This window comes from Capsella rubella, unplaced genomic scaffold (genome assembly GCF_000375325.1).
Source record: "Capsella rubella cultivar Monte Gargano unplaced genomic scaffold, Caprub1_0 scaffold_3, whole genome shotgun sequence".
NCBI lineage: Eukaryota > Viridiplantae > Streptophyta > Magnoliopsida > Brassicales > Brassicaceae > Capsella > Capsella rubella.
In genome coordinates, this window is record NW_006238921.1 from 1,951,287 (window position 1) to 1,976,330 (window position 25,044).

The 25,044-nt window shown below is 36.3% G+C and overlaps 6 protein-coding genes and 1 non-coding gene across 11 annotated transcripts; 2 read left to right on the forward strand and 5 right to left on the reverse strand.

Annotated features, from left to right (window-relative positions):
• Window positions 1-618: 618 nt before the first annotated feature.
• Window positions 619-3,753, forward strand: LOC17893859 (E3 ubiquitin-protein ligase MARCH7). Of its 2 annotated transcripts, none has more exons than XM_023786767.1 (8): window positions 619-835; window positions 1,379-1,795; window positions 1,932-2,052; window positions 2,456-2,768; window positions 2,844-2,916; window positions 2,998-3,088; window positions 3,189-3,268; window positions 3,355-3,753. In XM_023786767.1, the coding sequence occupies exons 1-8, from the start codon at window positions 746-748 to the stop codon at window positions 3,487-3,489; spliced, it is 1,320 nt and encodes a 439-aa protein (XP_023642535.1). In that variant the 5' UTR covers window positions 619-745; the 3' UTR covers window positions 3,490-3,753. The 2 variants fall into 2 exon arrangements, with proteins under 2 accessions (XP_023642535.1, XP_006297692.1); XM_006297630.2 differs by having other exon boundaries at window positions 620-835; window positions 2,453-2,768.
• Window positions 3,754-3,868: 115 nt separating this feature from the next.
• Window positions 3,869-3,940, reverse strand: TRNAP-UGG. Its single transcript has one exon. It is a non-coding gene; the product is annotated as a tRNA-Pro (tRNA).
• A 186-nt stretch (window positions 3,941-4,126) lies between these two features.
• LOC17891497 lies at window positions 4,127-7,632 on the reverse strand. Of its 4 annotated transcripts, none has more exons than XM_006297083.2 (2): window positions 7,548-7,632; window positions 4,127-6,567 (listed from the first exon to the last, which is right to left on the reverse strand). In XM_006297083.2, the coding sequence occupies exon 2, from the start codon at window positions 6,474-6,476 to the stop codon at window positions 4,473-4,475; it is 2,004 nt and encodes a 667-aa protein (XP_006297145.1). In that variant the 5' UTR covers window positions 6,477-6,567; window positions 7,548-7,632; the 3' UTR covers window positions 4,127-4,472. The 4 variants fall into 4 exon arrangements, with proteins under 4 accessions (XP_006297145.1, XP_023642284.1, XP_006297144.1 ...); XM_023786516.1 differs by having other exon boundaries at window positions 4,127-6,570; window positions 7,548-7,630; XM_006297082.2 differs by lacking the exon at window positions 7,548-7,632 and adding an exon at window positions 7,097-7,221.
• Window positions 7,633-7,897: 265 nt separating this feature from the next.
• On the reverse strand, window positions 7,898-12,592 carry LOC17892883 (bifunctional 3-dehydroquinate dehydratase/shikimate dehydrogenase, chloroplastic). The gene is made up of 11 exons (XM_006297110.2): window positions 11,976-12,592; window positions 10,465-10,733; window positions 10,243-10,348; window positions 9,930-10,148; window positions 9,500-9,846; window positions 9,334-9,397; window positions 9,098-9,209; window positions 8,807-8,956; window positions 8,528-8,676; window positions 8,249-8,411; window positions 7,898-8,105 (listed from the first exon to the last, which is right to left on the reverse strand). Exons 1-11 carry the CDS (start codon window positions 12,129-12,131, stop codon window positions 8,065-8,067), a joined length of 1,776 nt encoding a protein of 591 aa, XP_006297172.2. The 5' UTR covers window positions 12,132-12,592; the 3' UTR covers window positions 7,898-8,064.
• Window positions 12,593-12,895: 303 nt separating this feature from the next.
• LOC17893009 (bifunctional 3-dehydroquinate dehydratase/shikimate dehydrogenase, chloroplastic) lies at window positions 12,896-16,230 on the reverse strand. Its single transcript, XM_023786580.1, has 11 exons — window positions 15,912-16,230; window positions 15,526-15,767; window positions 15,307-15,412; window positions 14,998-15,216; window positions 14,550-14,896; window positions 14,333-14,396; window positions 14,113-14,221; window positions 13,867-14,016; window positions 13,534-13,682; window positions 13,207-13,369; window positions 12,896-13,115 (listed from the first exon to the last, which is right to left on the reverse strand). The coding sequence occupies exons 1-11, from the start codon at window positions 16,140-16,142 to the stop codon at window positions 13,075-13,077; spliced, it is 1,821 nt and encodes a 606-aa protein (XP_023642348.1). The 5' UTR covers window positions 16,143-16,230; the 3' UTR covers window positions 12,896-13,074.
• A 984-nt stretch (window positions 16,231-17,214) lies between these two features.
• On the forward strand, window positions 17,215-17,829 carry LOC17891869 (classical arabinogalactan protein 27). The gene has a single exon (XM_006298756.2). It carries the CDS (start codon window positions 17,330-17,332, stop codon window positions 17,708-17,710), a length of 381 nt encoding a protein of 126 aa, XP_006298818.1. The 5' UTR covers window positions 17,215-17,329; the 3' UTR covers window positions 17,711-17,829.
• Window positions 17,830-19,065: 1,236 nt separating this feature from the next.
• LOC17892549 (sodium/hydrogen exchanger 3) lies at window positions 19,066-22,752 on the reverse strand. Its single transcript, XM_006297279.2, has 14 exons — window positions 22,663-22,752; window positions 22,167-22,371; window positions 21,960-22,078; window positions 21,752-21,849; window positions 21,601-21,660; window positions 21,480-21,526; window positions 21,203-21,397; window positions 21,071-21,117; window positions 20,916-20,982; window positions 20,732-20,832; window positions 20,530-20,631; window positions 20,239-20,440; window positions 20,048-20,131; window positions 19,066-19,899 (listed from the first exon to the last, which is right to left on the reverse strand). Exons 2-14 carry the CDS (start codon window positions 22,338-22,340, stop codon window positions 19,522-19,524), a joined length of 1,674 nt encoding a protein of 557 aa, XP_006297341.1. The 5' UTR covers window positions 22,341-22,371; window positions 22,663-22,752; the 3' UTR covers window positions 19,066-19,521.
• Between the last annotated feature and the right edge of the window lie 2,292 nt (window positions 22,753-25,044).

A 25,044-nucleotide genomic window follows, 5' to 3' on the forward strand; every position in this document is an offset into this window, starting at 1 on the left:
GCCTAATTATTTTTTCCTTTTATCGTTTAAAAAGTAGCTTTTATCATCTTACTACTTTCAAGGGAGTATTTTAGAAAGGAGCCTTTTCCTTTTCAAATCTCATATATATTTATGGTAAGACTTGTAAAATCCGAAGAAATTACCAAAATAATCATACACTAGTTCTCAAATCCAATGCGTAAGATTAAGAACTAAGAAGTGAATGATTATATTTATATATATTCCCAAGAAAGTGACGGCAATTGGGACAAGAAACATGAGAGTGTCGATCGAAGAAGACTCGTAACATAGAACTTTCAATTTCATCGTCAAAAAATCAACACGATAAAAATATGATTCGTTTTATATAATAATATCTTAAAAATACGATTATGGAGATTTGACAAAAAAAACCTAAAAGAAACGATTATAGAAAAAATTAAAGAATAAAAGTAATAAATGAAGACAAAAAAAAAAAAAGAGCGTAAAAACAAAAAGAAACAGTAATATAAACGTAATATTTATATTTATATTTATGTCAGTAGTAAAACTTTATTTAATAAACCCACAATTATTTCATCATATTATTAGTATTATTTATTATTTTAGTCATATTATATGTTTTAATACAGATTGCTCCTCTTTTTCTCTCTCACACACACACACAGTCTCTCAGAATATTTGTCGAGCGGATTTGATTTTGATTTCGTGTATTTGATAAATATTTACATATTAATCGGTTAATTTATTTGGTTCGACGAGGAGGATGATGCAAGATTCGGCAGCTCAACAACCCGAAATTCCTATTATCGTTGGTGATTCTTCTTCCTCTTCTTCTCTTCATCCTTCTTCTCAGGTAAAAAAAACTTATATTCCTAAAATCTGACCTTTCTCTCCCTTATCTGCTTTATTCTTTCTGGGTTTTTTAGATAATAATAAGATTACAAAGGTAAATCTGATAGCTTTCTTTATATCTCACATGAGTTTCTGATGAATCGCTTCAAAAACGTATCTGGGTTTTTCTTGTGTGTGATTGCTATGGTTTGATTATTCCACCTGTGTATAGGAGTCCAGGGTTTATTATATTCATACATGTGTTTGGCTTTTTCTGTTTATTTCTCTTCCTTCCTTGTGGTATCTACATTTGATCAACATGAATCACTTGGTAGGTATAGATTCTGCTTTTGATTTAATTTTGTGTCTTTATTATTAAGAGAACAAACTTGAGCCACTTGGGGATTTTTTTTTTATACATAACAAGTAAGTTTTCAGCTTTTCTTTGGCAAGACGGTGAAATGACAAGTACAAATCCATTCTTTAGATCTTGCAATTATCATTTTGGGTATTTCTTCTCTTCCTACAACCTGATCTCTGACATGTGGGCATGAAATGCTTACAGGGTGATCATCAGGTTAAAGAAAATTCTGATGAAGATGTGCCCAGCTCACAATCTAGCGGAACCCATTTGGATCTTTCTATACAAATACCGCCAAGACCAATTCCATTCGGTAACGGCCGTAACCCAAAGAGTTCACTGAAGTCCACAAGTTCATTCAAAAGTGGTACTACATCCTCACCAAGAGGAATCTTCCGGAATTTAAGCTTGAAAAAGAAAGTTTTTTCCCAAACTGAAAGCGAGAGAAGCTCCCTACTATCTCCTGGTCTCATGGAAACTGCAAAGAAGCCCATAACTCCCACTTCAACAACGTCGCCTTATTGGAAAAGATGCTTGTCTCTTCCTAGTAGACATGCCGCAAAATTGTCTCCTGTTGTATCTACACAAGTTTCAGCTGGGATGCCTGGTGAACCACCTAATGTGAGTTATTGCTATCGTACATTATAGTCCTCTCTATTAAGTCAATTGTAATGCATAAATAAGTTAGGTTTACTAAATAAATCTCCTTTCTGATGTAGCTGGAACAATTAGTACTAAATATTGAGTTTTGTTGCAGAAAGATTATGTTCGTCCAGCAGTTCCAAGGTCTTTGTCTATGCCCGGAAGAAACAAAGTGATTGTGCGATCCATCTCTTTCGACAACCACAAAGCCCGTGTTGCCAGTGAAACAAGTCCAGGTACATGTTTCTAACTGGTGCCAATATCAAATCTTTTCCTAAGTTATCATTTCAAAGTTGAGTTTAGGCAGTTACTGAAGCACTCAATGCTATTTCTCCCATAAACATGGAGCCTTTTTTCTCGGTTGCATTTGAATTTTCATTAAATCAAAAGATACAGACTTGAGGTATGGATGATGATACAAGGGTTAGATTGGTTCATATGCAGTGTCTTTTTAGTGTAGGGAGTTAAGGAATATACACGGTTACTCATAATTTGCATAATCATATGGTTGGTCCGGCGATTTTTTTTTTTTTGAGAATTAGAAAGAAACTTAATCTTTTTTCGTGTAGTCATAGCATACTGAATAAGATCTCTGTTTCGTTTCTATGTTGTGTTTGCTGGTTCCCCCATGTTTAGCAGATCATATATCTCCTGTTCCTCCTGAAGAAACTGATGAAGAAATTCCGGAAGAAGAAGCAGTGTGCAGGATCTGTCTGGACGTGTGCGAAGAAGGTAATACTTTGAAAATGGAGTGCAGCTGCAAAGGTGATCTCAGACTTGTTCATGAAGCGTGTGCCATTAAGTGGTTTAGTACAAAGGGAACAAGAACCTGTGACGTCTGTAGGCAAGAAGTCAAGAACTTACCAGTTACATTGGTTCGGGTGCCCACAACTAATCAACCAACCAACAGGCGGGATCGCAGTCAACAGAATATGCAATCACAAACGGCTAGGTAACTTCAAGATTCTTCTTGCTTTCACCATTCTTGGAAATGTACCACAACTGATCACTGAATGGCTTGGTACAGCGCTTGGCAAGAGTTTGTGGTGCTAGTACTAATCAGCACAGTCTGCTACTTCTTCTTCCTCGAGCAATTACTGGTAGCCACGGAAACATATTCTGTTTTTTTGGTTGATTTTGTTGTAAAAGGCATTGACAAGAATATTTGATTTTCTTGGTAGATTCGTGACTTGAACAAGCAAGCTATCTACATCGCGGCACCATTTTCACTTATGTTAGGCCTCTTAGCATCTGTTTTTGCCATTGTCCTCGGTACACAGAATCACTGCCTCAGTAACTCTTAAGTCTCTCTCTTTCCTTTGTTTGCCAGCAAATTTTTTAATACGTTTCTTTTTATAACCTGACTCTGCAGCTATCAGAGAATACATATGGACATACGCAGCACTTGAGTTTGCGCTTGTGGGCATGTTGGTTCATATATTATATGCTACAGTAAGCAATACTCTCACTTATTGGCTTTCCGCATTTCATTATTGATACATGAAGATCAATACATTTTCCCAATCTCTTTGTTTCAGGTTAGGCTATCTGCGATCTATTCTATACTTTTTGCAGGGATTCTTGGTTTTGGGATAGCTGTGTGCCTAAACTCGTTGTATCTTCATTATTTCGCTTGGCGTGTACGCATTGCAGAAAACTCAAGCCCAGTATGAACTATGAAATCTCTTTTCCGAGATTATGGAAGAAGAAGTTGTTGGTGAGGAGATTCATCTGATCCACCAGTAACCTGTAAAATGTAAATATGTACACACTCTTCTTCGAACATGTTACCGAAGTTTCTTTTTGTGCCACCCTTTGTGTTTTTCCCGGGCACGATGATGATTTGTGAAAGAGAAAACATTGTGTATCAGGTAAAAAGAGTAATGTATGTGATGTGTTTTTTCATCTTTTCTGGAATGCAAACGTTTTACAACGCCTTGCCGTTGCTTTGTATGGATTCAACTTCTTGCCGTTATAAACGGTTGGTGTTCGTTCTATTTTTTATGTATCCCCAGACTCTACAAGACTGCAACACCTTAATAAAGTAAAAAAGGGGCGTTCCGAGAATCGAACTCGGGACCTCTCGCACCCAAAGCGAGAATCATACCACTAGACCAAACGCCCTTTTGTTGTAAATAGACCAACAAATATACTAGAATATTCCCATTTTTATGTATTAATTGTATGCGACAACAAAACACCAAGCGTAGCTTCCGTTGTTTGCGTTGGCGACCTGAGCTTACAACAGAAATTTATACTGATGCTATTTTTCAAGTGAATTGTACTATATTATACTATGGCCAGAAAAGGTTGATATAGTACAACTACACTATGGCCAAAAAAGGTTTTCACTATGACTTGATTCAACAGTTTCTTAATCTAGCAACAATGGAGTAATGGAGACAAACGCTGGTAATGTTTTGAGTCCGAGCGAACCGAACAAAGACAACAAAAAAACAAAATAACAATCGCCTACAAGAATCATGACTCGATCATGTCACAAGACAACAAAGAGGGATCAAGCTTATTGATGCCTCTGAGGAGCTTTGGTTTCCCTTGTCAGTAAAACCTGTACGCCTGAACAAAATAAAACAGGCTCCAAGAATCGTGATTCTTAAAAGTCATGGACACAACAGAGCCTCTCCTTGAGAAAATATCAAGAGGCAGATCCTGAAGGTGGAGATTGATGGTCTTGATCTTGAGCTGCTTCTTCTCCTGATCGATTTTGAGTGACAGAGACTGGTAAAGCAGCTGGATCAAGCTCATACCAACCCTCAGTTACGCCTAATCCTTCTGTTCCTTTTAATCTGAATGACGGAATACTATGTGAGAACCGACAGAACTCATGAGGTGGAATTTCACAAGTATTTGATTCATCCTTTGGTACTGGACAGAAAACACAGTTAAAGCCTTTCACTTTAGACAAGAACCCAACTGATACCGTGGCTCCCTCTGTATGATCAGACAGGATCTCAGCAAATTCATACTCGTACTTAAGAGGAGAAACTGAGTCAGCCGACCAGTTGTTGTCCCAGTTCTTGAAAAGGGCCCAGATTTCTCCTTTCTTTGGAAATACCGTAAACTTGCGACCCCTGATTTTTTTTGTGTTGCCGACCAAATGAGAGAAAATGGAACACTCATTCGTCTGCTCTATATTCCCAACTTCAAACTTACCAACAGAGACAGGCAATTTTGGTCTTGCATTCTCATTATCTTGGTCTACCTCTAACCATACGTACCTGAGCATGAAAGGAGTTGTTACTTTTCTTATGAGAGCATAAAATCTAGGCATTCCCTCTTCTTCATCATAAACAGCCCAGATCTGGCCAGCTTGAAAGCAGTTTTCTTCCCTCAACTTATCAAAGTCACTGAAATCAGGATCATCATAGTTTATCAAATTTGGTTTAGCTGCACTCCCTGAACTTAAATCTTCCTCTGAATCACTCGCACCAGCAGGGGTTTCCACCTGGTCTGCTTTTATCTTCTCTTTCGTGTTTATTCTCTCAGCTGAGCTATGCTCTTCATGCGTCTGTTTTTCCTCTTCTTGCTCTTCTGGCTCTTCTTGCTCTTCTTCCTTATCAGGAACTAAGTCTACATCATCATCGCTCAAGTTCTCGTTATAGGAAACCTTCTGCTTGCTACGGACTGACCTCCGAGGCTTCTCTCCTCCATTGGACTCCAAATCTTGTGCTGCCATTGTTTCATTGATCACAACATCTTCTGACTCACTGCTACCTTCACTATCAGAGCTTTCACTACATTCAATTATATTCTTTCTCTTCCTCTTCCCATTGTTTTTTGCACTAGAACCCGGCATAGGGAAACTCGCCTTTGTAGATGAAACAGTGGGAGGATGTTCTGGATGCTTGTGTGGTTCACTGCGGGACTTTTTGTCTGGAAATTTGTTCTGTTGTGGGAAGGAATAAGTAGCCTGACATGAGCCTTTCGCCGGTGGTGCACTCTGCAAAGTTTCTTCAAAAGCAGTGAACCTTTTACGACAATCCGGACATGTGATATCCCTGTTGACATGTTCCCGAGAATATTCGAACCTTGCCCGGCAGAAGGCACAAGATGTCCAAAAGGTTGTAGCGTGAGTGAAAGCAGGTGGTTGGGCTTGAGCTTTCTGATAGGGATGCCTATTATCAGGTCTAAAATCATTGAATATATTCGTCATATTAACGCTAGCCCGAAAAATAGGCTGAGTTTGATAATTAGGCATCTGTTGGGATTTATATGGCGGTGCTGGTGCAGGCTTTCTCCAACTTCTGCGTTTAGTGTCATAAAGCTTCCTTTTCTCAGTGTCCAAAAGTATCCTCTGGGCATCACCAATCAATTTAAAAGCAGACTCAGCACCAGGGAACTTATTTTTATCAGGGTGGAGAAGAAGCGCAAGCCTCTTGTACTGTTTCTTGACGATAATATCATCAGCGTTCTGGTCAACCTGAAGTATACCGTAACAATCCATCTCAGTTCCGAACAAGTTCTGTGTTGCGGCACAGTGCACATCACACACCATTATCATACGAGATATGTTATCGAGGCTGGAATCCATTTTTTCAGCCTTCAATGCAAGCTTACGTGCAGCGGTGAAATCTGTCTTTTTCATCAAACCCTCGGCTAACTCTTTGGCTCTAAGAGCCTCATCTCTATTGATACTCATAATCAATCCAGCACAAGAATCATAGAACCCACAACCTGAGAGAGAGAGGTGATATGAATGACCTTATCCGAATCCCACCTCAGCTCTGATCCTGCTATAGATAGAGATGAAACTTATTTAAATTAGATGACAGTCACTACAACTCCAAAATATAGGACAACTGTAAAACCAAAGCCTGGGATGAACATAAATGTAAGCAATTCTATATATGAATAGATATGATTCTGCACTCGTAATGTAAAAGTTAATCAGAACATAATCATAGAAAACGTTAGAAGGCCTTAGGAGCATAATTAGAATATAATCAGCGAAAACGACATCAGAGGATTGAAGGAAAACAACAAAGCAAAAAAAACCCTAGACATGTGTGTCTACGTTCTCTAGAAATACCATTTCAAGTCAGAAGTGAAAATTAACGCAGAGGAGAATAAAACCAAAACTGAAAGAGCCAAACAAAAACCGAGAGTTGACGAATTCATCGGGGAATTGTTGGAACAGCTGAGAGAGGCTATACCGGCGGCAAATGAAACAGAGGAGGATTCGCAAAATTATAATCTTTATACAATCTAAGGGTTAGTGAATTCGGAGGAGGTAAACTCAATGGAGTGAGAGAAACTAACCGGCGGGGAATAAACCGAACGGCGGAGAGGAAGGAGTCCGACTAAAGTTCACGGCGTATATCTTATGTGAAAACTAAAAGCCATCTAACAACAAACTCTTTTTTTAATTATTATGCTTTTTTCCCCTCACTCGATTTAATTAGTTTTTGGGGTTAACAGCAAATTAAAACATAAATGACGTATTTTTAATTAATTGCACAGCAACCCTCCAACTTTTGTTAAAATTAAGATTCCACTCTACAATCAGTTATCATCCTTAAAAACGAAAAAAAAAAAAAAAAAAAAAAAAAAAAAAAAAAAAAAAAAGGGACAATCGCAACGTTATGAGTTAGATTCAGACTAACAGATTCCAAATCTTTTTGTGATTTTTGGGTCGGAGATTTCAAATCGGTAATAGAATTAAGAATCAGGAAGAAGAAAAAGTGAGAAAAGCAAAAAGGGAAGAGCTTACTTTGCCGAGAGAAGACGAAACGGTGTGGAAGAGAGAAATCTGATTTGTCTGACCGGAAAACAAAAAAGAAAATAAAACTTCAAAACTGATGAACAACAAAGTACGTACGTAAAAGTGTGCGAGTCAGAGTGCCCTTTCGTGAGATTTGTGTGTTTTCAATTTGGCGGGTTTAATTGTAATTCCTCATTTTTCCCCCAATTTTTTGCTTTGGCGGGAAACAAATCCTTCCTGCAAAAAATAAATAAAAATTATTTCAATACCAATTTTTGGGTTTAGATTTGAATTTACATAGTTTCTACTATGTTAGTAAATAATTTAATGGAATAAAATTTAAGGGATTATTGTTATTTCAATTTCATATATTTTTAGACTCGTTTTTTGTTTTAGTCATAGACTTAATTTATTTATTACATTCTTATAAATTCTGGCATTCCTAAAGTTTATTGAATTGGCCGGGTATCCACGGGCGGATCAGAACCGAAGAAGAGCATGACCGTCACAAGCCATCAAATCTCTTTTAGTATTTTGACATGATTTGCCTGAATAGTTCCTCTGGAGCTGCACAACATTGAAATTAGTTCCTGTGATTAGTAAAGTCAGCTTATTATTTATTTTTACTTGTTCAGAGGGTTTTAAGGAAGTGAGACATGCATGCGTTTCTTTTGTCTCTCTATATAATATAATATGAGTTCCTCTCTTACCTGGCAAACCGGTTAAAATCTCGAACTGCTCAAGAGCCTGTCGGACAAACATCTCCGAGCCAAAGACAATCGTGGCTCCTGATTCTTCTGCTTCTCTTAAGAGTCTCGTCTTCTTCGGAGTATATACCGCATCAAAAACCAATGAATAGTGCTTCAATGCATCCTATATATATATCAAACAAAGAGAAGCCAGTTTTCAAATTTGCGTATCGTGAAAGAAGAAAGGGAGAAAAAAAGATTCCAAGCAATGAAACGGTAAAGAATACGTAAAAAAGCTACCTTGGAAATGGGCGTGGCATCGATATTTGGTTGCATGCCCATTGCTGTGGTGTTGACCAGAATCATCCCATCTTCTTGATGAAAACTATCTAACTCCGCTAGCGAGATGGCTTTGCCTCCAACTGAATCCGCGAGTTCTAAGGCTCGTTCTACCAAACAACAAGAACCATTTTCATATAACGCCCAAAGAGAAGAGTGTCAAGATAAACCATGACTATATATGTCATACTGTTATCTACAGGGAGTGAATCTTTTGTAACTGATGAAGTTTATATATACCGTAAGTCCTATTAGCAATAAAAACATTAGCTCCCTTTTCTTTTGCACCATAAGCAACTGCCCTGCCTGCACCACCAGCACCAACGATCACTACTGTTTTACCAGCTAATGGCGACGACGAAGAAAGAACATCGCTCCGATCATCAGAGCCTGGACGACCAAACAAACAAAAAGAGAATATTCCATGAAGATATATATATAAAGAAGAATCCCACATATATAGGAATTAAAAAAAAAAGGAGGATATAAGTTTTAAAGAGAATCCCACATCGGAAAACATAGAGAACTTACTAGTACGTAAGCCATCCTCAATAGCATAAATAGCACCATAACAATCCGTGTTGAAACCCAACAATTTTCCATCACTTTCTCTCCTTCTTATAGTGTTCACAGCTCCTACAGACTTGTAAGATCGATATAATGCACTACGCATTTCAGTAATTCATTAGGACGACACAATATATAACAACTAGCTAATATATGCTATAATATCATTTGTGATCGTTTGGATTCTTGGCATATCATACATTTGCTAAATGATCAACCTCATCACAACATTTCAATGCATCTTCCTTGTAAGGAATTCCACAGCTGCATGTCAACACAAAGAGTACTCTATTCAATTTTTATGAAACTATATACTATTATGTATTAAAGAAAGAAAGAAACCGTACTTGGTAATTAGTTATTTACCTGAATCCAACAAAATCAAGAGATGAGTACACTCCAAGAAAGCTTGCAATATTATCAACTAACAAGTGGATATACACTCCATCGTAGCCAATTGATTTGAAACCTCGATTGTATATAAGAGGTGATCTGCTATGACTTATAGGATTTCCCACAACTCCATATACTTTGGTCTCAGTACCAATCTGTCTGAAATTGTAAAGATCCAATAGATCATTGATGGTTGGTTGACCAAGCGCCTTCATCTTTCCAGACTCCAAATTGGCATATGTCATGTATCCACCAAATTTCGAACTTAGTATCCAAGATATTAGACCTCTTTCACCCATAACTAATCCAACTGTCGGAACCTGAAAGCTTCAGTGTGAGCTTAGTCCAAATTAGAAAAATGAAAATTTAAATACATAGAGTACTATTGCATGCACTTAATTACTTGTGAATTTGAGGTTATATGAAAAACGCGAGCAACATCTGTGATGTTAACAGCAGTCGTAACAATTTTCACTATGTCAGCTTCAGTTTGTTGTATTCTTGCAACAAGATCTTCGAGATCCTCAACACAAGGAGTATTCTCATTGTTGTGTGATGAAACAATTACTTTAAAATTTTCAGGCTTCTTTCCATGAATCGATTTGATGAACTCACTTGCAACCTTATCATCATACAAAGTCATAATTAGTATCATCTCTTAAATAAACTGACAATCCAAAAAAAAATCATTAAATCATTAAGTTATGATTTATGACCTGAAACTCAACATCAACATAATCAGCTCCAAACTCCATAGCTAATCGTAAAACATCTTGTCGTTCATTTTCATTGCCTTCATAATGACCACCTTCCCACTTTGGTCTAGATCATACGAACATTAACATTACTCATAATGCAGCATGCATGTATACAAACAAACCATAGTCAAAATAAAAATTCCTTAAAAAATAAGGGGAAAGAAAAATGTACACACAAACCTGTAGGTGAACAAAGTGGGTAGGGGACATTGTTGTATAATGGTTTTGAGATCCTCAAGAGGGTTGAAAACTTTGAGAGCGTCTAATCTAATTTCAACCAAGTCTGCGCCCAATTCACAGGCTTTGAACATTTCAGTCACCATTTCGTCTACTGAGTTCGCCATCAGGGGAGCACAAATCAAACTCGGATTCCTCACAAATTCTTTGGTTCTTGGAATTTTCATATTTTCTTTGTTCCTGATCTCCACTTCCATGGAATTTGAAATCACCTTATATATACACACGTTGCAGACAAAGATGTCAAGTCACAATCTAGATTTGTCATCTCAGGTGTAGTTTTAAACCAACTAATTAATGTTGAAAACAAAGATATGTGAGTACTTTGGTTATGTGAATAATAAAAAGTAGATCAAGAAAGAAAGAAAAAATCGTAAATGAATCATCAATGGTCTATCCATGTATTCATGACGATCAGTTACGAAAGTGACAAAACTGTTATACAACCTTCTTCACTAGGATAAGCAAGTTGGCCAAGTCCATCACTTTCCACTATATAGACAAGTCAATATGTTATTATTGGGAAGTAGAGGAAAAGCACAACCACTATTAATTAAACTATTGCTGGGAAGTAGAGGAAAAGCACAGCCACCAGATAGTGGCTCTGATTAGTAACGACGGTTACTTTTGGCAGTAGAGACTTTAACTTTAAAATTTTAGCTGCAGAAAATTTGGATGTAGAAATTTTTACTATTAAAATCTTGTTGGTGATAAACCACTTTTAAAGCTGTGACTAATATTTTTCTATTATTATTTTATATTGAAATGAATTTATCAAAATAATTATTATTGAAATGGATCTTAAAGAATAAGAAAAAAGGAGAATAATTAATTTACAAAAATAAAATATATTTATAAACTTCTGAAAGAGTTTTAAAAATGTAACGGGGATTGTGAAAAATAAATATTTTTTAACTGATTAGATTTAAAGTCAGGTTTGCATGCATCTATAAAAATGAGAAAAAGTGACTTTAAAAAAAAAAAGAAAAGCAAAAGATGTTATTGGCAAATTAATTGAGGTAAAAGGCTAAAGGGCTTAAAAGTATCCTAGTACCAATCGGCCCCCACTGTATGATCGTGATGGTGCGTGGTCCTCACGCTCCCCTTAATCTCCATGTGTTTCCAAAAATGGTGGAAGTCCACCATATGCATCACCGTACTTGATAAGTTTTGCACATGTTTTTACTCAGTAATTTCATTTTTGGGTTGAAAATGAAAATCTTACAAATTTAATTAAGTGTAAATGGAAAACTCAAAATACAGAAAGAAAAATGAAAATCATTATCTTGCATACGAAAATGGAGATGGGGTTGGAGCAAAACTGACTCCAAACTCTACATTTTGAAAATGAATATTGCATAAGAGTTAGAAATGGTCTAAAACCACTAAATGTAAACGATAAAACATAGATCTACCAAAGGTATTGTATAGAGTAACAAGGGCTGGTCACTTACAAAAGCATTGTTTGGTTCCAAACTGGGACGACCAGAGAAGACAACGCAAACCGGTGGATTCTTGTTGGAGAAGGCATTCGATCTGAACCTGGCAGCAGAATCAGTGACAGAAGAAGGAAAGTTGCAGACCACACTAGTCGAAGCAGCTGCTGCCATCAAACCCAAGCCAATTACCACACGACAGCTCTTTTCAAACTTTCTCAACTTAATTAGCTTATTTTCTTCTTCTTCTTCTTCTTCTTCTTCTTCTTCTTCTGCTTCTTGTTTCTCTTTTTTTCCCCAGTCGTTTGCAAGTATTGTACTAGCCTTTGGTATTCTTCTTATATATATGTATTTAACAGTTTTGTTCTTTTTTCTCGTAAAATGTAATATTGTAATATGCGGGTTTGTTTTTTTTTCTTTCCTTTTTGTGTAGTTAGGTGAATGAGACACGTGAACCAAGAGGAGCCTAGCTCATTCATTACTCAAAAGTGTGAAGGAACTTCAAGCCTCTGTAGCCTTGGGATATTCGGAGTGGTTAGAAGAGTTATTTGCCAGTGAAATGGTTTAATCCCTCTGTCTTTGTTTCGTTTTATCATGTTGTCTTGGATCCTTATATAAGATATTTCCTTTGCTCTAGTATTTTTGGCTCTGGTGTTGCTCCTGTAACACCTACATGCCATATTTATATATTTTTTTCTTAACACATTTACAAGGAAAAAAAACACCTCTACTTATCTACATATCATTGGGACCTCGCTTTAGTTTATTTTCTTTAAAGAAAAATGTGCACATATAAAACTTTTGATGTAAATAAAAAGTTCCCATCTAAAATATAGAAGTTAAATTCCTGAATAAAGATTATAGTATTCTTATATTAATGAATTTTGATATTTTGTAATCTCATCGGATTTATATAGTGAAGTGTGGCGATTCATATAGAATCTTGCAATGTATCGGATTCTAGATGTATTATATCTCATATAATAAAGATACACAGTAACAATAAGCTATCGCCTCAAAAAAGAACACTCTAGTCAAATACAATTGGCAATTCTATCGAGTTTCCTTGGAAGAAGAACATACACACAAAGTCACAAACACAAACTTACGCTATGTCTCAGTACTTGGACATGATTTGCCAGAAGAGTTCCTTTGGAGCTACACAACGATTCAACATAAAGTCAGCTTCTTTTGTTTTAAAGATTTATGGAACAGAGGCATGAGTTTTGTTTTGACACGAGTCACTTACCAGGCAAACCCGTGAATATCTCAAACTGCTCGTAAGCCTGCCTGACAAACATCTCTGAGCCCGATACTGTTATGGCTCCACATTCATCTGCTTCTTGTAACAGTCGGGTGATTCTAGGCGTGTAGACCGCATCAAAGACCAATGCGTAGTGCTTCAATGCATGCTGGGGAAACAATGATATGCTAGCTTACTAATTTGTCTTATAGATCAAGAAACTTAAGAGAGTTTGCAGGCGATAAGACTGGTATTTGTTCTTTCCATAACAGAAAATAAAATATCCGCTTTGATAGATAACATTAGGAAAGAGTTGTTAAAAGGAGAATGTACCTTGGAAATGGGAGTCTCACTAACATTTGGTTGCATACCCATGGATGTGGTGTTGGCCAAAACCATGCCATCTTCTGGGCAAAAGCTATCTAAATCTGCAAGAGCTAACGCTCTGCCTCCAATTGCTTCCGCGAGTTCTAGCGCTCGTTCTTTAGAAACACAACATTTGGAAGTTAAAAACCATATCATCAATTACAACCGCAAACATGACAACCGAAAAAAGAGATGAGATGAATAGTATTGTGACTATTGTCAAGGCCGAGCATGATTGCTGACAGAATATTTAAAGGTGTTTCTAAAGCGGAAAGTTCCAGTCTAGGAAATGTAATTTACCGTAAGTTCGATTAGCAATTACAACTTTGGCCCCCTTTTCTTTTGCACCATAAGCAAGTGCCTTGCCTGCTCCACCAGCACCAATAACCACCACTGTTTTACCGGCTAATGGCGAAGAGGAAGAAGGTATACTGCTTGGATCACCTGAGCCTGAAAAAAAAGCAAGAGAAAAGGTACCATTACAAAGAACCGAAACTTTTCCACGGGAAGCAACAAAAGGATTGAAGCTGTAAACTTAGAACTTACTTCGTAGGCCATCCTCGATAGCAGAAATTGAACCAATACAATCTGTGTTGTAACCCAACAACTTTCCGTCGCTTTTTCTCCTTAATATAGTGTTCACAGCTCCTATAGACTGTAAGATAATATAAATCAAACATTCAGGGTGAAACAGTATGGCTGTTTATTCTCTGATAGTGATTAGGGTTACTATCAAAATTATCTGGTGGTTATTAGGAAACCGGACCTTTGCCAATGGATCAACCTCGTCACAACATTGCAATGCAGCTTCTTTGTGAGGAATTGTACAGCTGCACGTAAAACAGGTTTAAATCATTCACCTGAAATTCTTCCATTCCAAAGCAAAACTTAAAAACGTAAAAAGTAAAATGTGGACGGTTCTGTTCATTACTTTAGAATTGTTCACTCTGGAGAATAACTTATATGTCAACGTGATAGCTTACCTGAATCCAGCGAAACCAGAGGATGAGTACACTTGGAGAAAGCTTGCAAGATTATCAACTAAGAAGTGGACATATACTCCATTAAATCCAACTGATTTGAAAGCTTGATTGTGAACAATAGGTGATTTGCTGTGACTGACAGGCTTGCCAATGATTCCATACACCTTTGTGTCAGGACCAATTGTTCTAAAGTTGTAAAGATCCAATAGATCTTTGATTGTTGGTTGACCTGGCGCAGAAACTTTTCCAGAATCTAAGGTGCCAAAGGTCAAATACCCACCAAATTTGGAACAAAGAATCCGAGATATTAGACCTCTTTCGCCCATAACAAGCCCAATTGTGGGAACCTGAAATTTGAGTGAAAAGTTCAGATGGTGAAAACAGGGAATCACATTCAGAGATTAGCAAACACTTGATTTTACTTCATGCTGGTATGCAAGACGCTTACTTGAGCATTTGAGGTTATATGGAACATGCGAGCAACATCTGTGATGTCCACAGCAGTAGTAGCAATCTTCACTATGTCGGCTCCAGTCTGTTGTATTCTTACAACAAGGTCATTGAGATCTTCAACGGAAGGGGTATTCTGATAGTTGTGCGATGAAACAATCAATCTGAAATTTTCAGGCTTCTTTCCATCAATCGATCTGATGAACTCAGTTGCAACCTTAACAGTGCAAAGTAAAGTAGAAACTGATAAGTTCGCATCAAAACACCTTCTGGATACAAAAGTTCCACCACTTTAAAAGACGCTAACCTGAAGTTCAACATCAACGTAATCAGCTCCCAGCTCCATGGCCAACCGGAGCACATTCTGTCGCTCATTTTCATCACCTTCATATTGACCACCTTCCCATTTTGGTCTAGAAAGCAGATATCATACAAAAAAATAACATTACTCAGAGAGGGAAATAAGAAGACAGAAAAGTTCCATATCAAACATTTAAAAAAAGTGTCAAGCTTTGAACACAGAAACCTGTAGGTGAAAAGAGTAGGCAGAGGAGATTTGTTTATAATGGTATTAAGATCCTCAAGAGGGTTGAAATCCTTAAGCCAATCTAATCGAATTTCAACCAAGTCTGCACCCAATTCCTGTGCTCTGCAAGTTTCAGCCACCATCATGTCTATTGAATCCGCCATCACTGGAGCACAGATCAAGCTCGGGTTTTTCACAATGTCTTCACTCCCGATCCCCGTTACCGTGGAATTTGATGCCACCTAAAGGGCCACATAACAGGATAATTAAAAAAAAAATTCAACTTTATAGATAAGCTTCGGCTTTTTCAGCTAAAATAGTTTTTCAAACTCAGAACTAAAACTAAATCAAACTCAGAATCAAAAAGAAGGAAGATTTTGACAAACATAGACGTTGGTAGGTTCCATGAATCGCCGGCGCCGTCGATCGGAAAAGACAACAGGAACCGGCAAAGTCCTGGTTTGAAGGGAAAAGAAGTCGGCGGAGAAGAGATTGGATTTGAAGCGGAGAGGTGAATCGGCGGCGGGGAAATGGAAGTTGGCGGAGGAGGTAGGTGAGCGCCGTGGATTAGAGAGTAGCCGAGGAGAGTAGGTGAGACGAGAAGAAGAAACTGCCATTGCTGTGTGAGACGCCAAACAAACCAACGGGGACCCCTTCCTTGTTCCTTTTTTTTCCCTTCAATTTTTGGTTTTTTCCACATTTTTATACGCTCAACCAAAAAATGTTTGGTGGCTTTCGAATGTTAGGTGGTGTAAATAACAATATACATGTTTATTTCTGTATTTTTTTAAAAAAAAAATTTAACTTGGATTAAGTCTTCAAGAGAACATACCCCAGTTGCACTTGCACATGCAACTCAACATGTTTTTGCACTACAATATACAATTGTATATAGTTGGCTGCATTTCATGGGCCCATAAGAAACATCTTTAATGGGCTTTTGTAAATGTTCGGGCTCATTTTACTCTCTCTCTCTCTCTTGGTTGGGCTCATACAGTTCCAAAAACAAAAACAACATAAATCATACAAAAGGTTAAAGAACAATTAAAATCAAAAAACAAAAGCTTTCAACTTTGACTACCTATTTAAAAAGTAGAAAAGAGTACCGGTCGTCTAAACCCTTTAGCCACCAAATCAAATGAACCATGATTTACTGGTCTGAATACCACCATTGTATAAAAAGTAAAAAAAAAAAAAACATTTAAGCAAATCCATATTCAAAAAGAGATATCATTAAAACCATCAACCCCAAAGAAAATATTCTCACACCCAACAAAGCTTTTTTCTTTTTGATTTTTACTCACCAACAAACTTTTTTTTGTACAAAAGACAACAAAATATTTGGTTTGGAACAACCCAATATATATATACTACAGGGTCATTTATATTAGAACATCCAACAACAAAATTAATCACTCTTACTTACCAATCCGGTTTATCATTTGGATTATTAGTTGAATTCGATATTTTTCATGTGCATTATAAAGCAGCTTCTACTAAAAAGTTAAATTTTCCACCGAACACACATCCTTGATCCTTTCAATTTATTAAAAAAACAAAAAAAAATATACTACTACTTAACTAATCAGCTTTAAAGAAAAGGTGAGACCAAATTTCATTTAAAATCAAATTCTAACATTTTACTATTTAGACCTAAAAGTTTTCTTTTATAGAGACAGTATCATTACAAACACAAAAATGCACATCAGTAGAAACTAGAAAGAGAGAGAGACAACCTCAACCCAAAAGAAATAAACAAGAGCTCTGATTTGTTCATCATTACAGTAACAAAAAGAAGAAAAAGATGGCTTCATCATCTATATTGCTAACACTCATCATCACCTTCATGATCTCTCTCTCCTCATCACTTTCCATGATCTCTTCCCCGACCACAAACACGATCCCTTCTTCCCCAACAACCTCACCCTTTGAACAACATATCTCGCCGGAGATCGCTCCTCTCTTCCCTTCTCCCGCCGTCTCCTCCACCACTCAAACCATCCCTTCTTCTTCATCACTTCCCCAACCAGAGAACGACGACGTTCTCACCGATCCTGATCCCGCCGCCTTCGCTCCCTCCGCTTCTCCACCAGTTTCTTCTCAAGCTCCCCAAGTTCTACTCTCCGTCGTCTTCGCCACCGCCTCGTGTTTCTCGCTCCGTCTTCTTGCCGTTTCAGCTTTATAGGTCATTTATATATTATAGATTCTTATCCACGTACGTATTTGTTTTCATGAGTTTTATTATTTGTCCCCAAAACAAAAACAAACAAAAATTGTGTCTCGAATAAACATTTAATTCTAGTTTCAAAACATATTTTTATCGCACCAAATAATATTTTGTTAGGGCATCATTATCAGCAAGATCTTAAGGGGTATCTTAAGGCAAGATACCCTTAAGAAAACATCTTGCACAAGATATTTTTTTAAAGGTATCTTGTCTTAAAATACTCTTAAGATTTTGCTGATAATGTTGGTCTTACATTTTACAAATTTTGATTGGCTATATAGCTAATTAATATATGTACGTATAAAGTAGTGAATTCATTATACGTCAGTCACATAATTGATGCATAATTAAATTATGCCTTTAAGTGATTCACGTACAAAATACACTTGTGAGTTTTTTTTTCTTCACTTCATTTATAATTTGTTTGTGTATGCAGTTGCTTTATTTATGTTTATTTTTTCCTAGCTAAAAGAACCTTTTGAAAAAGTTGAAATAACGTTTCAAATTAAAGTGTCATATGCTTTAAAGTCACAGTAGTCAGTAGCATCAAATTTTAAAATTTCTGTTTATATGCAAATAACAATTATGGGGTTATATATGGACTACTAATTACGGCATACAAAATGCTATTACGATTGTATAGCCACTACACGAACTTATATATTTAGACAACTCAGGAGTCTCAGTCTTATAAGACTTTAAGGTGTGTCTATTCTCTACAATAATCCTTTCAGTTTGTTTGATTCAGTGTTTAATGATTATTTGTTCTTAATCTTGGGACGTGTTTAGGATTTGTTAAAAGTACGCAGTACTGTATAGTTTAGTGAATTTACGTATTTAATCAAGTATATTGCATTATTGTAAAATTCCCAAAAATGCCAGAAGGCTAGAGGCGCATGCATGTGAGTTACTGCATTATGCTGCCTCGCTGCTAAAAGCAACCAACAACAACAACAACAAAAAAGGTGCCTTCTTCTCCTGTCCGACGCTTTATAATTTGTTTTCCAAATTTTCTTAATGCCAATAAAGGATATTTCAGAAAAGGTTTCAATTTAAAATTTATATATAATATAGGTAAAAAGGAATATATATATATATATATATATATATTCAAATGAAGTTTCATTGTTTTCACATCATATATTTAGGTTTTTATACGTGACAGATTGTAATAATCTCACTAGCTGTAAGGTTAATGATACCCACTCACTTTGTCTTAGTGGGAAGACAATGAAGTTTAACGAGCAAGCAACATCTATTAATTATTTGGTAATTTTGAATTCGTCAACAAGTACTTTCTTTGCAAAGTCCAATAATAAATTATGAACATTTTAAAGATTCGTATGTAATTTTCGTATAACAAGTACGAGAAAAGTGTACACAAACTTTAGAGAAAACGACCCCTCAACGCAAACGCCGTATCTCAAAACGCAGCCGCTAACGTCTACGTGCACTCAAGTCACCACCCCTATATCAGCCCCTATTTACAAAGAGAATTACAATCTCACAAGAAAACCGCTAAACCAAACACCCAAAACCCAAACCACAAAATTGGACCGGCTCTACTAAAACCACACCACAAACCAAAATCAAACCGGAGAAAAAATCACATCATCAAGCGCCGCCCATAGAGCAAAAACCATGGTACCAATTACCAAAACTGGAGGCAAAAAAATGAGAGCCAGTCCCGGTTGCGTTTGCGTCCAACAAACTCCCAAAAACGCGATCAACAAGTCAAAGATCTTTTACCCATATCAATATATGGTCCATCAAGGTTCACCGTTTTGTTCCTTGATTTCTGCTTCTTCACTCCACTGCCGAACACTAGTCTCAACTGGTGAACCCGGAACTATAGGAGAAACGCCTCTGCCGCCAAATATGCGACGCATAACCGCGTTATCAAATTTCCTCCAGTAATGATGAATGGCTCGGGACGGAGTGTTTAAGAACATTCTAAGGCTGATCGGTTGATCAATGGTGTACTCTGACTGGCCTTGGGTACTCAGCAATGGCTCGTAGCTACTACCGCCATTGAGGAGCGGATCATGGAAAGAAGATCCCGGCGTGATCTGCAAAGCGGTCGTGGAGGACCGTTTTGATGAAGGCTGCAAGTGTTTGACTAACGGTTTGGTTAGCAAACCAAACACCTGCCAAATTAATAAGGTAAGCGGTTAGGACAAATTTATCTTTAATTAATTTACTTTTTGTTGTTCAGTTACGTGTCGGATGGGTTAAACCCCGTTTTGATTTTACTAGGATGCAAACCGGTTTGGGCAAAGAGTTGATCAAACGTACCACAGTACTGAAAAGAACGACGGTGATGGTGCTGGTGATCATGATAGCGTTTCCAAGAACCTTGGTGTGTCCTGAAGTTGTGAACTATGGTGTAAGAGAGAGAGATAAGCGATTAGTGAGAACTTATAGAAACCTAAAAGATCTTTATAATTGGTTTTGATCTTTGTTTCTTGTAGTTCAAGGATCAAAACCTGGTTATAAGCAAGAGCCATTGAAACTGCACCACGCATCAGACCAGCCCACCAAATGGTTACTTGTTTCTTCCAATCTATTTTCTCATCCGGTGAAGACTTTGTCAAATTTGACAAGAAGGATAGTGGGAACACGAAGGCGGCACGACCCAAAAGAATAAGCCCAAGAAGTATTGCACTCACTCCAATCGACTGACCAGGACTGCGCAAATTGTTGAAACAAGATCATGAAAACGAAACAAGGAAACTGTATTTTCACTAAGTTTTAAAACACTAGGAAATTGGTCTTACCTGTTACGTACAACGTCCCATTTCTCGATATCAAGAGCATCCATTCCAACGTAAAGGAAGATAAAAATCTCAGCTAGAAATGACAATGCAGCAAAAGTGTGTCTACGTACGCCAAGAAAAGATATACATTAATTTTAGTCAACCAAAGTCACCAAATTAGTATACAGATTTCTATAATTGTTAGGAGAAGAAAGAAACTTACTTTGTAGTAACTTTAGATTTATCTGTTACATTGTGCCATGTGTAGTGAGACATAACAATTCCGCAGAAGAACACAGTCAAGATAGAGCTTAAGTGGAATAGCTGCAAAGGAAACATATTTCATGATTTCATTTTGTCTTAAGAAAATGTAACAAAGACATTCGTTATCGTACTAGTCTTTTTACCTCTGCCAACATGTATGATAAGTAAGCCAATAGCATCATAAGTGCAACTTCACGATCAGTGGAGTGCCTGATTTTACAAAAAGGATTAAGGAAACAGCTAGCGAAGAGTATAATCACGTATTTAAAGATCGACAAAGAATCATGCAGACATATACCTTCCGATATAGAGCTTCTTGATAACGAAAGCACTGAGCAATCCAGCCTGAAATATTATGAGTGACAACTTTCCTAATAAACTCCAAATTCCATTGCTGAAAACCTGAGGAGCATAGAGAAAGAAAACTTACTGCGACACCAAGTGCTGTGCTTAAGATGAAGAGATAGAAGAAGTTTCCAGCAAACTCCAAAGCTATGGTTGAATTGATGTTTGTGAGGTCAAATCTCTGTATTGCGTTGAAGAGCACGACCGATGTTGCATCGTTCACTACACCTTCTCCAAAGACCAGACTGTACAAGAGAGGTGTGTCGTCTTGATTAAGCACCTAGATTTAACAAAGAGGATTTTGTTAATTCTTGATTGGCTAGTGTAGTAGAATAGTATTTTCAAATGTTGCATAAGCTTACTTGCAAAGTGCAAACAGAGTCTGTAGCAGAGAATATTGCTCCAATGGCTGCAAATCAAACGAGGTTAAGTGGGTGGATGCGACACTTGAATGAACAATAAAGCAGAAAGAGCTTCGGTTACCTAGATAATCCGAAATGGTAAGATCTCCGATATTCATTTTCTCGAAAAAATGTTTAGCACCTAACCAAAACCCAAAACCGGAAAATATCATCAAAATGTATTTTGAGACTGATTTTGTAATATAGGAGTTGATGATTGAGATTTGTTTTACCTAATGATATGATAACAAATGAAATGAGAGTACCAATAGCACCAAATAACATAATGGTCATGAAGTTGCGGAAAAACTGCTTCTTCTTAACCTGAAACCTGGAATATAAAAATCATGCGTTGAGCTCATAGCTCACTTCAAGAACCGGTTTTCAATTGAATACAACCGGTTTACATGAAATTGAAAAGAATAAAAGAAAAAAACTTACCCAGCATTGAATATAATTGGTGGAAGAAGATAAATGAAGAAGAGATCTTCACTAAACACAAGAATCCTTGAGCTCTTGCCTCCACTTATAAGCAAGATCACAATACCAGTACATGAACCCTAATATGCGTAAATTCACCATACTTGTTACTTTATTAGCATTGTTTTGTAACCAATAAATTAAATAATAATAAAAGAAAAAGCTTACGATGATAAGAGCTGTGATAGACTCGTTCATCCAACGAGTCTCCTCGAGTAAGTGACCGAGCACGATGCAAGCGCAAAGCAGAGCAACGAACAAGTTCATGGAGACAACTGATGCGTGATCTGACCCCAACAGAGTCTCTGTTTTTTCCAGCATTGTGCTTAGTCCAATCGCCATTTCCTAATCTCACCGTTTAGAGTAAGATTCCCTAGGAAATATAAACCACCAAACGTGATTGTGCAATTTAGCCGCCGTGAAAAAAACAAATTAAAATCAAGAAAATTCCTAAAAATAAAACATTTTAAAGTCATAATCATCAAAAGTTTTAAATAAGAAAAAAAAATCTCAAAATTGTGGAAAATTCCAGAGACGATTACAAACCAAGTAATTGCCTTTAAAAATTTCGAATAAAAACTACACTTCCATGAATAGTAAAAGAATCTGAAAAAGTATCCAACAAAAAATGGGAAAAAAAGAAAAAAAAGAAAAAAACACAAACCTGGCAGGGTTAATGAAGAGATTCGAAAGATCAAATGATTCTCTTTGGTCGCAGAGAGAGATGGTACAGTTCTGTTGAAGGACAGCAAAGAGACGAAGACGAAGAAGACGAGAGACCCGTACTGTATTAAAAAATATTTATAGATTTTGCAGAGAAGCCATTAAGCCAAGTGGAAGAGAGAGAGGTCAACGCTTTTTAAATCTCAATTCTTCAGCTAATCTCTACCGTCGAAATATTCATCTCAGGAACTATTATTCCAAATGGACGGTTGTGATGATTCTTTAACACCGTTGTTTATGACCGTATGTGGAACTAGCACATTGGCTATGATGTTGTCGTGTTAAAGAGATGTTTATCAAAACAACATAGGGGAACACGCTTTTCTTTTTTCCCTGTTTTTAATATCTTAGGACTATTCTCTTTTTAGGAACAAAGGGAATATAGTGTTTGTTTCTTTTTCCGCATCGTTGATTGTTTTATGTTATGCTGCTATATTCTTTCGAACAGATTTGTAAATCTGACCTAAAAAGAGATAATAATAAGTAACAAAATTACTTCCTTACTTCCAAAAAAAAAAAACCAAGTACTTTGGAATAATTTAGGATTAATCCAGTTTCAGAAATTGACCCCATATGCCAGGTCCATCGAATTATACTAATTGTGATGGAACTGTTCTTCCTTCGACGTTTACTTGATAATATATAAGTTGGTCTCTTTTATACTGTTTATAACGATATAGGTTGTCATGCTAAATTATTTTTATGATGATAAACCAATTAACTTCTACAAATTTTTGTAAAGAATTTTACAATAGGACCAAATCATATAAATTATATATATAACTAATTACTTTCAAATAATTTAGGATGATAACCAGATTCAGAAATTGACTATAGCTAATAACAGGACAGGTTTGTTAAATTGTATTAATTAGGATTGGATATTTTTTTTCCCTGAAAAAAGAAACGATGGGGTGTTCTTTCATATGTGATTCGACATTTACTTGATAAATTACAAGTTGGAAATTTTTTAAATAAAAGTTTACAGTAATCTCTGATATGAAGAATAATATACAAATTAAAGAATATCCTAGCAATATACATATGTAATGTACTAATATATCTTTGTATGTAAAAAGAGTACTATTCATCATTACAGGAAATAGCTTTTGTAATGTGAATAGTTAGATAATACTAGTTGCCCAGGTGTTTGTTAACTGTCTTCCTGTTCTTTCTTGTCTTTGCACTTAGAGAGAGAGCAAAAGCCAATTCTAGTGTTCACCCATTTTGGGGTCAATATGATGAAGGGTTCATCATGTATTCCTATCATCTTCAAAACCCTTATCAAATTAATGTAATTTTATGATTTTTTTGTTTTGTTTTGTAAATTAGCACTTCCAATGTATGATGAAGGGTTAACTAACATGCTCCTAGAAAAATAAAACTACGTATAGTAAATACTGTTTTCAAAGCCCTTGGGATGCTCAACTGGTTAATCAAATAGTCGTATTACTTAAGCAATACCATGGATATTGAAACAACATTAAGTGTAAAATTCATTAAACTAGTGGTGGGTCAAACATGTGACTCATTTGATTTGGCAATTTGAATGCCTCGTGGTCTGCTTAATCTGTGCCTCCGATCTACACTATTATCCTAGTATTACTTTTTCTTTTAAGGAGCCACACATCACACATGTTAGTATGTCACATCTATCTATCTATATATATATCAATATGTGTGTTGACAGTTGGAAATATTGTACATCATAGTTAAAGTTTCGAAGTTTATATTTAGAAATCCATCAGATAGCTTAGCTAGCGTGGAATCTATACCCACAACAATTAATGAAAGATAACGAATCTATATACTATAGTGTTTAGCTACGTACTTGGATTCTTCAGTGTTTTGTTTACTTATGAGGACATGAGGAGAAAGCAAATGAATGGAGAAACAGGGAACCAATATAATGATGATGGTTTTAGACACATTAATGACTTCCACATTATGGCCGGTTAAAAGTATCTTTTTTTTTATTGGAAAAATATATTTTTTATAGATAAAAACTGAAGTAGAAATGCTAAATATTTTAAAGGTTTGTGTATTTCAGAGTTGAGACGTTGTTAGAAAATAACAGTGAATACTTGATAAAGACAGTACTAGAATGCTATACTCTTTGAACTTTTAGTTTTCCATATGTTATAGCTAGAAAGAAAAAAGATTTGTTGTTTTTTTCTCATATATGTATTAACTTAATATACACTAAAAAAGCCTCAGATTTACAATTTTATCATATCCTTATCCCAAAATTAAAATAAAAAAAAACTCACAGAAAATTATTAATTAATAAAGGAAAATAAATAAATAAAAAATATACAAATGG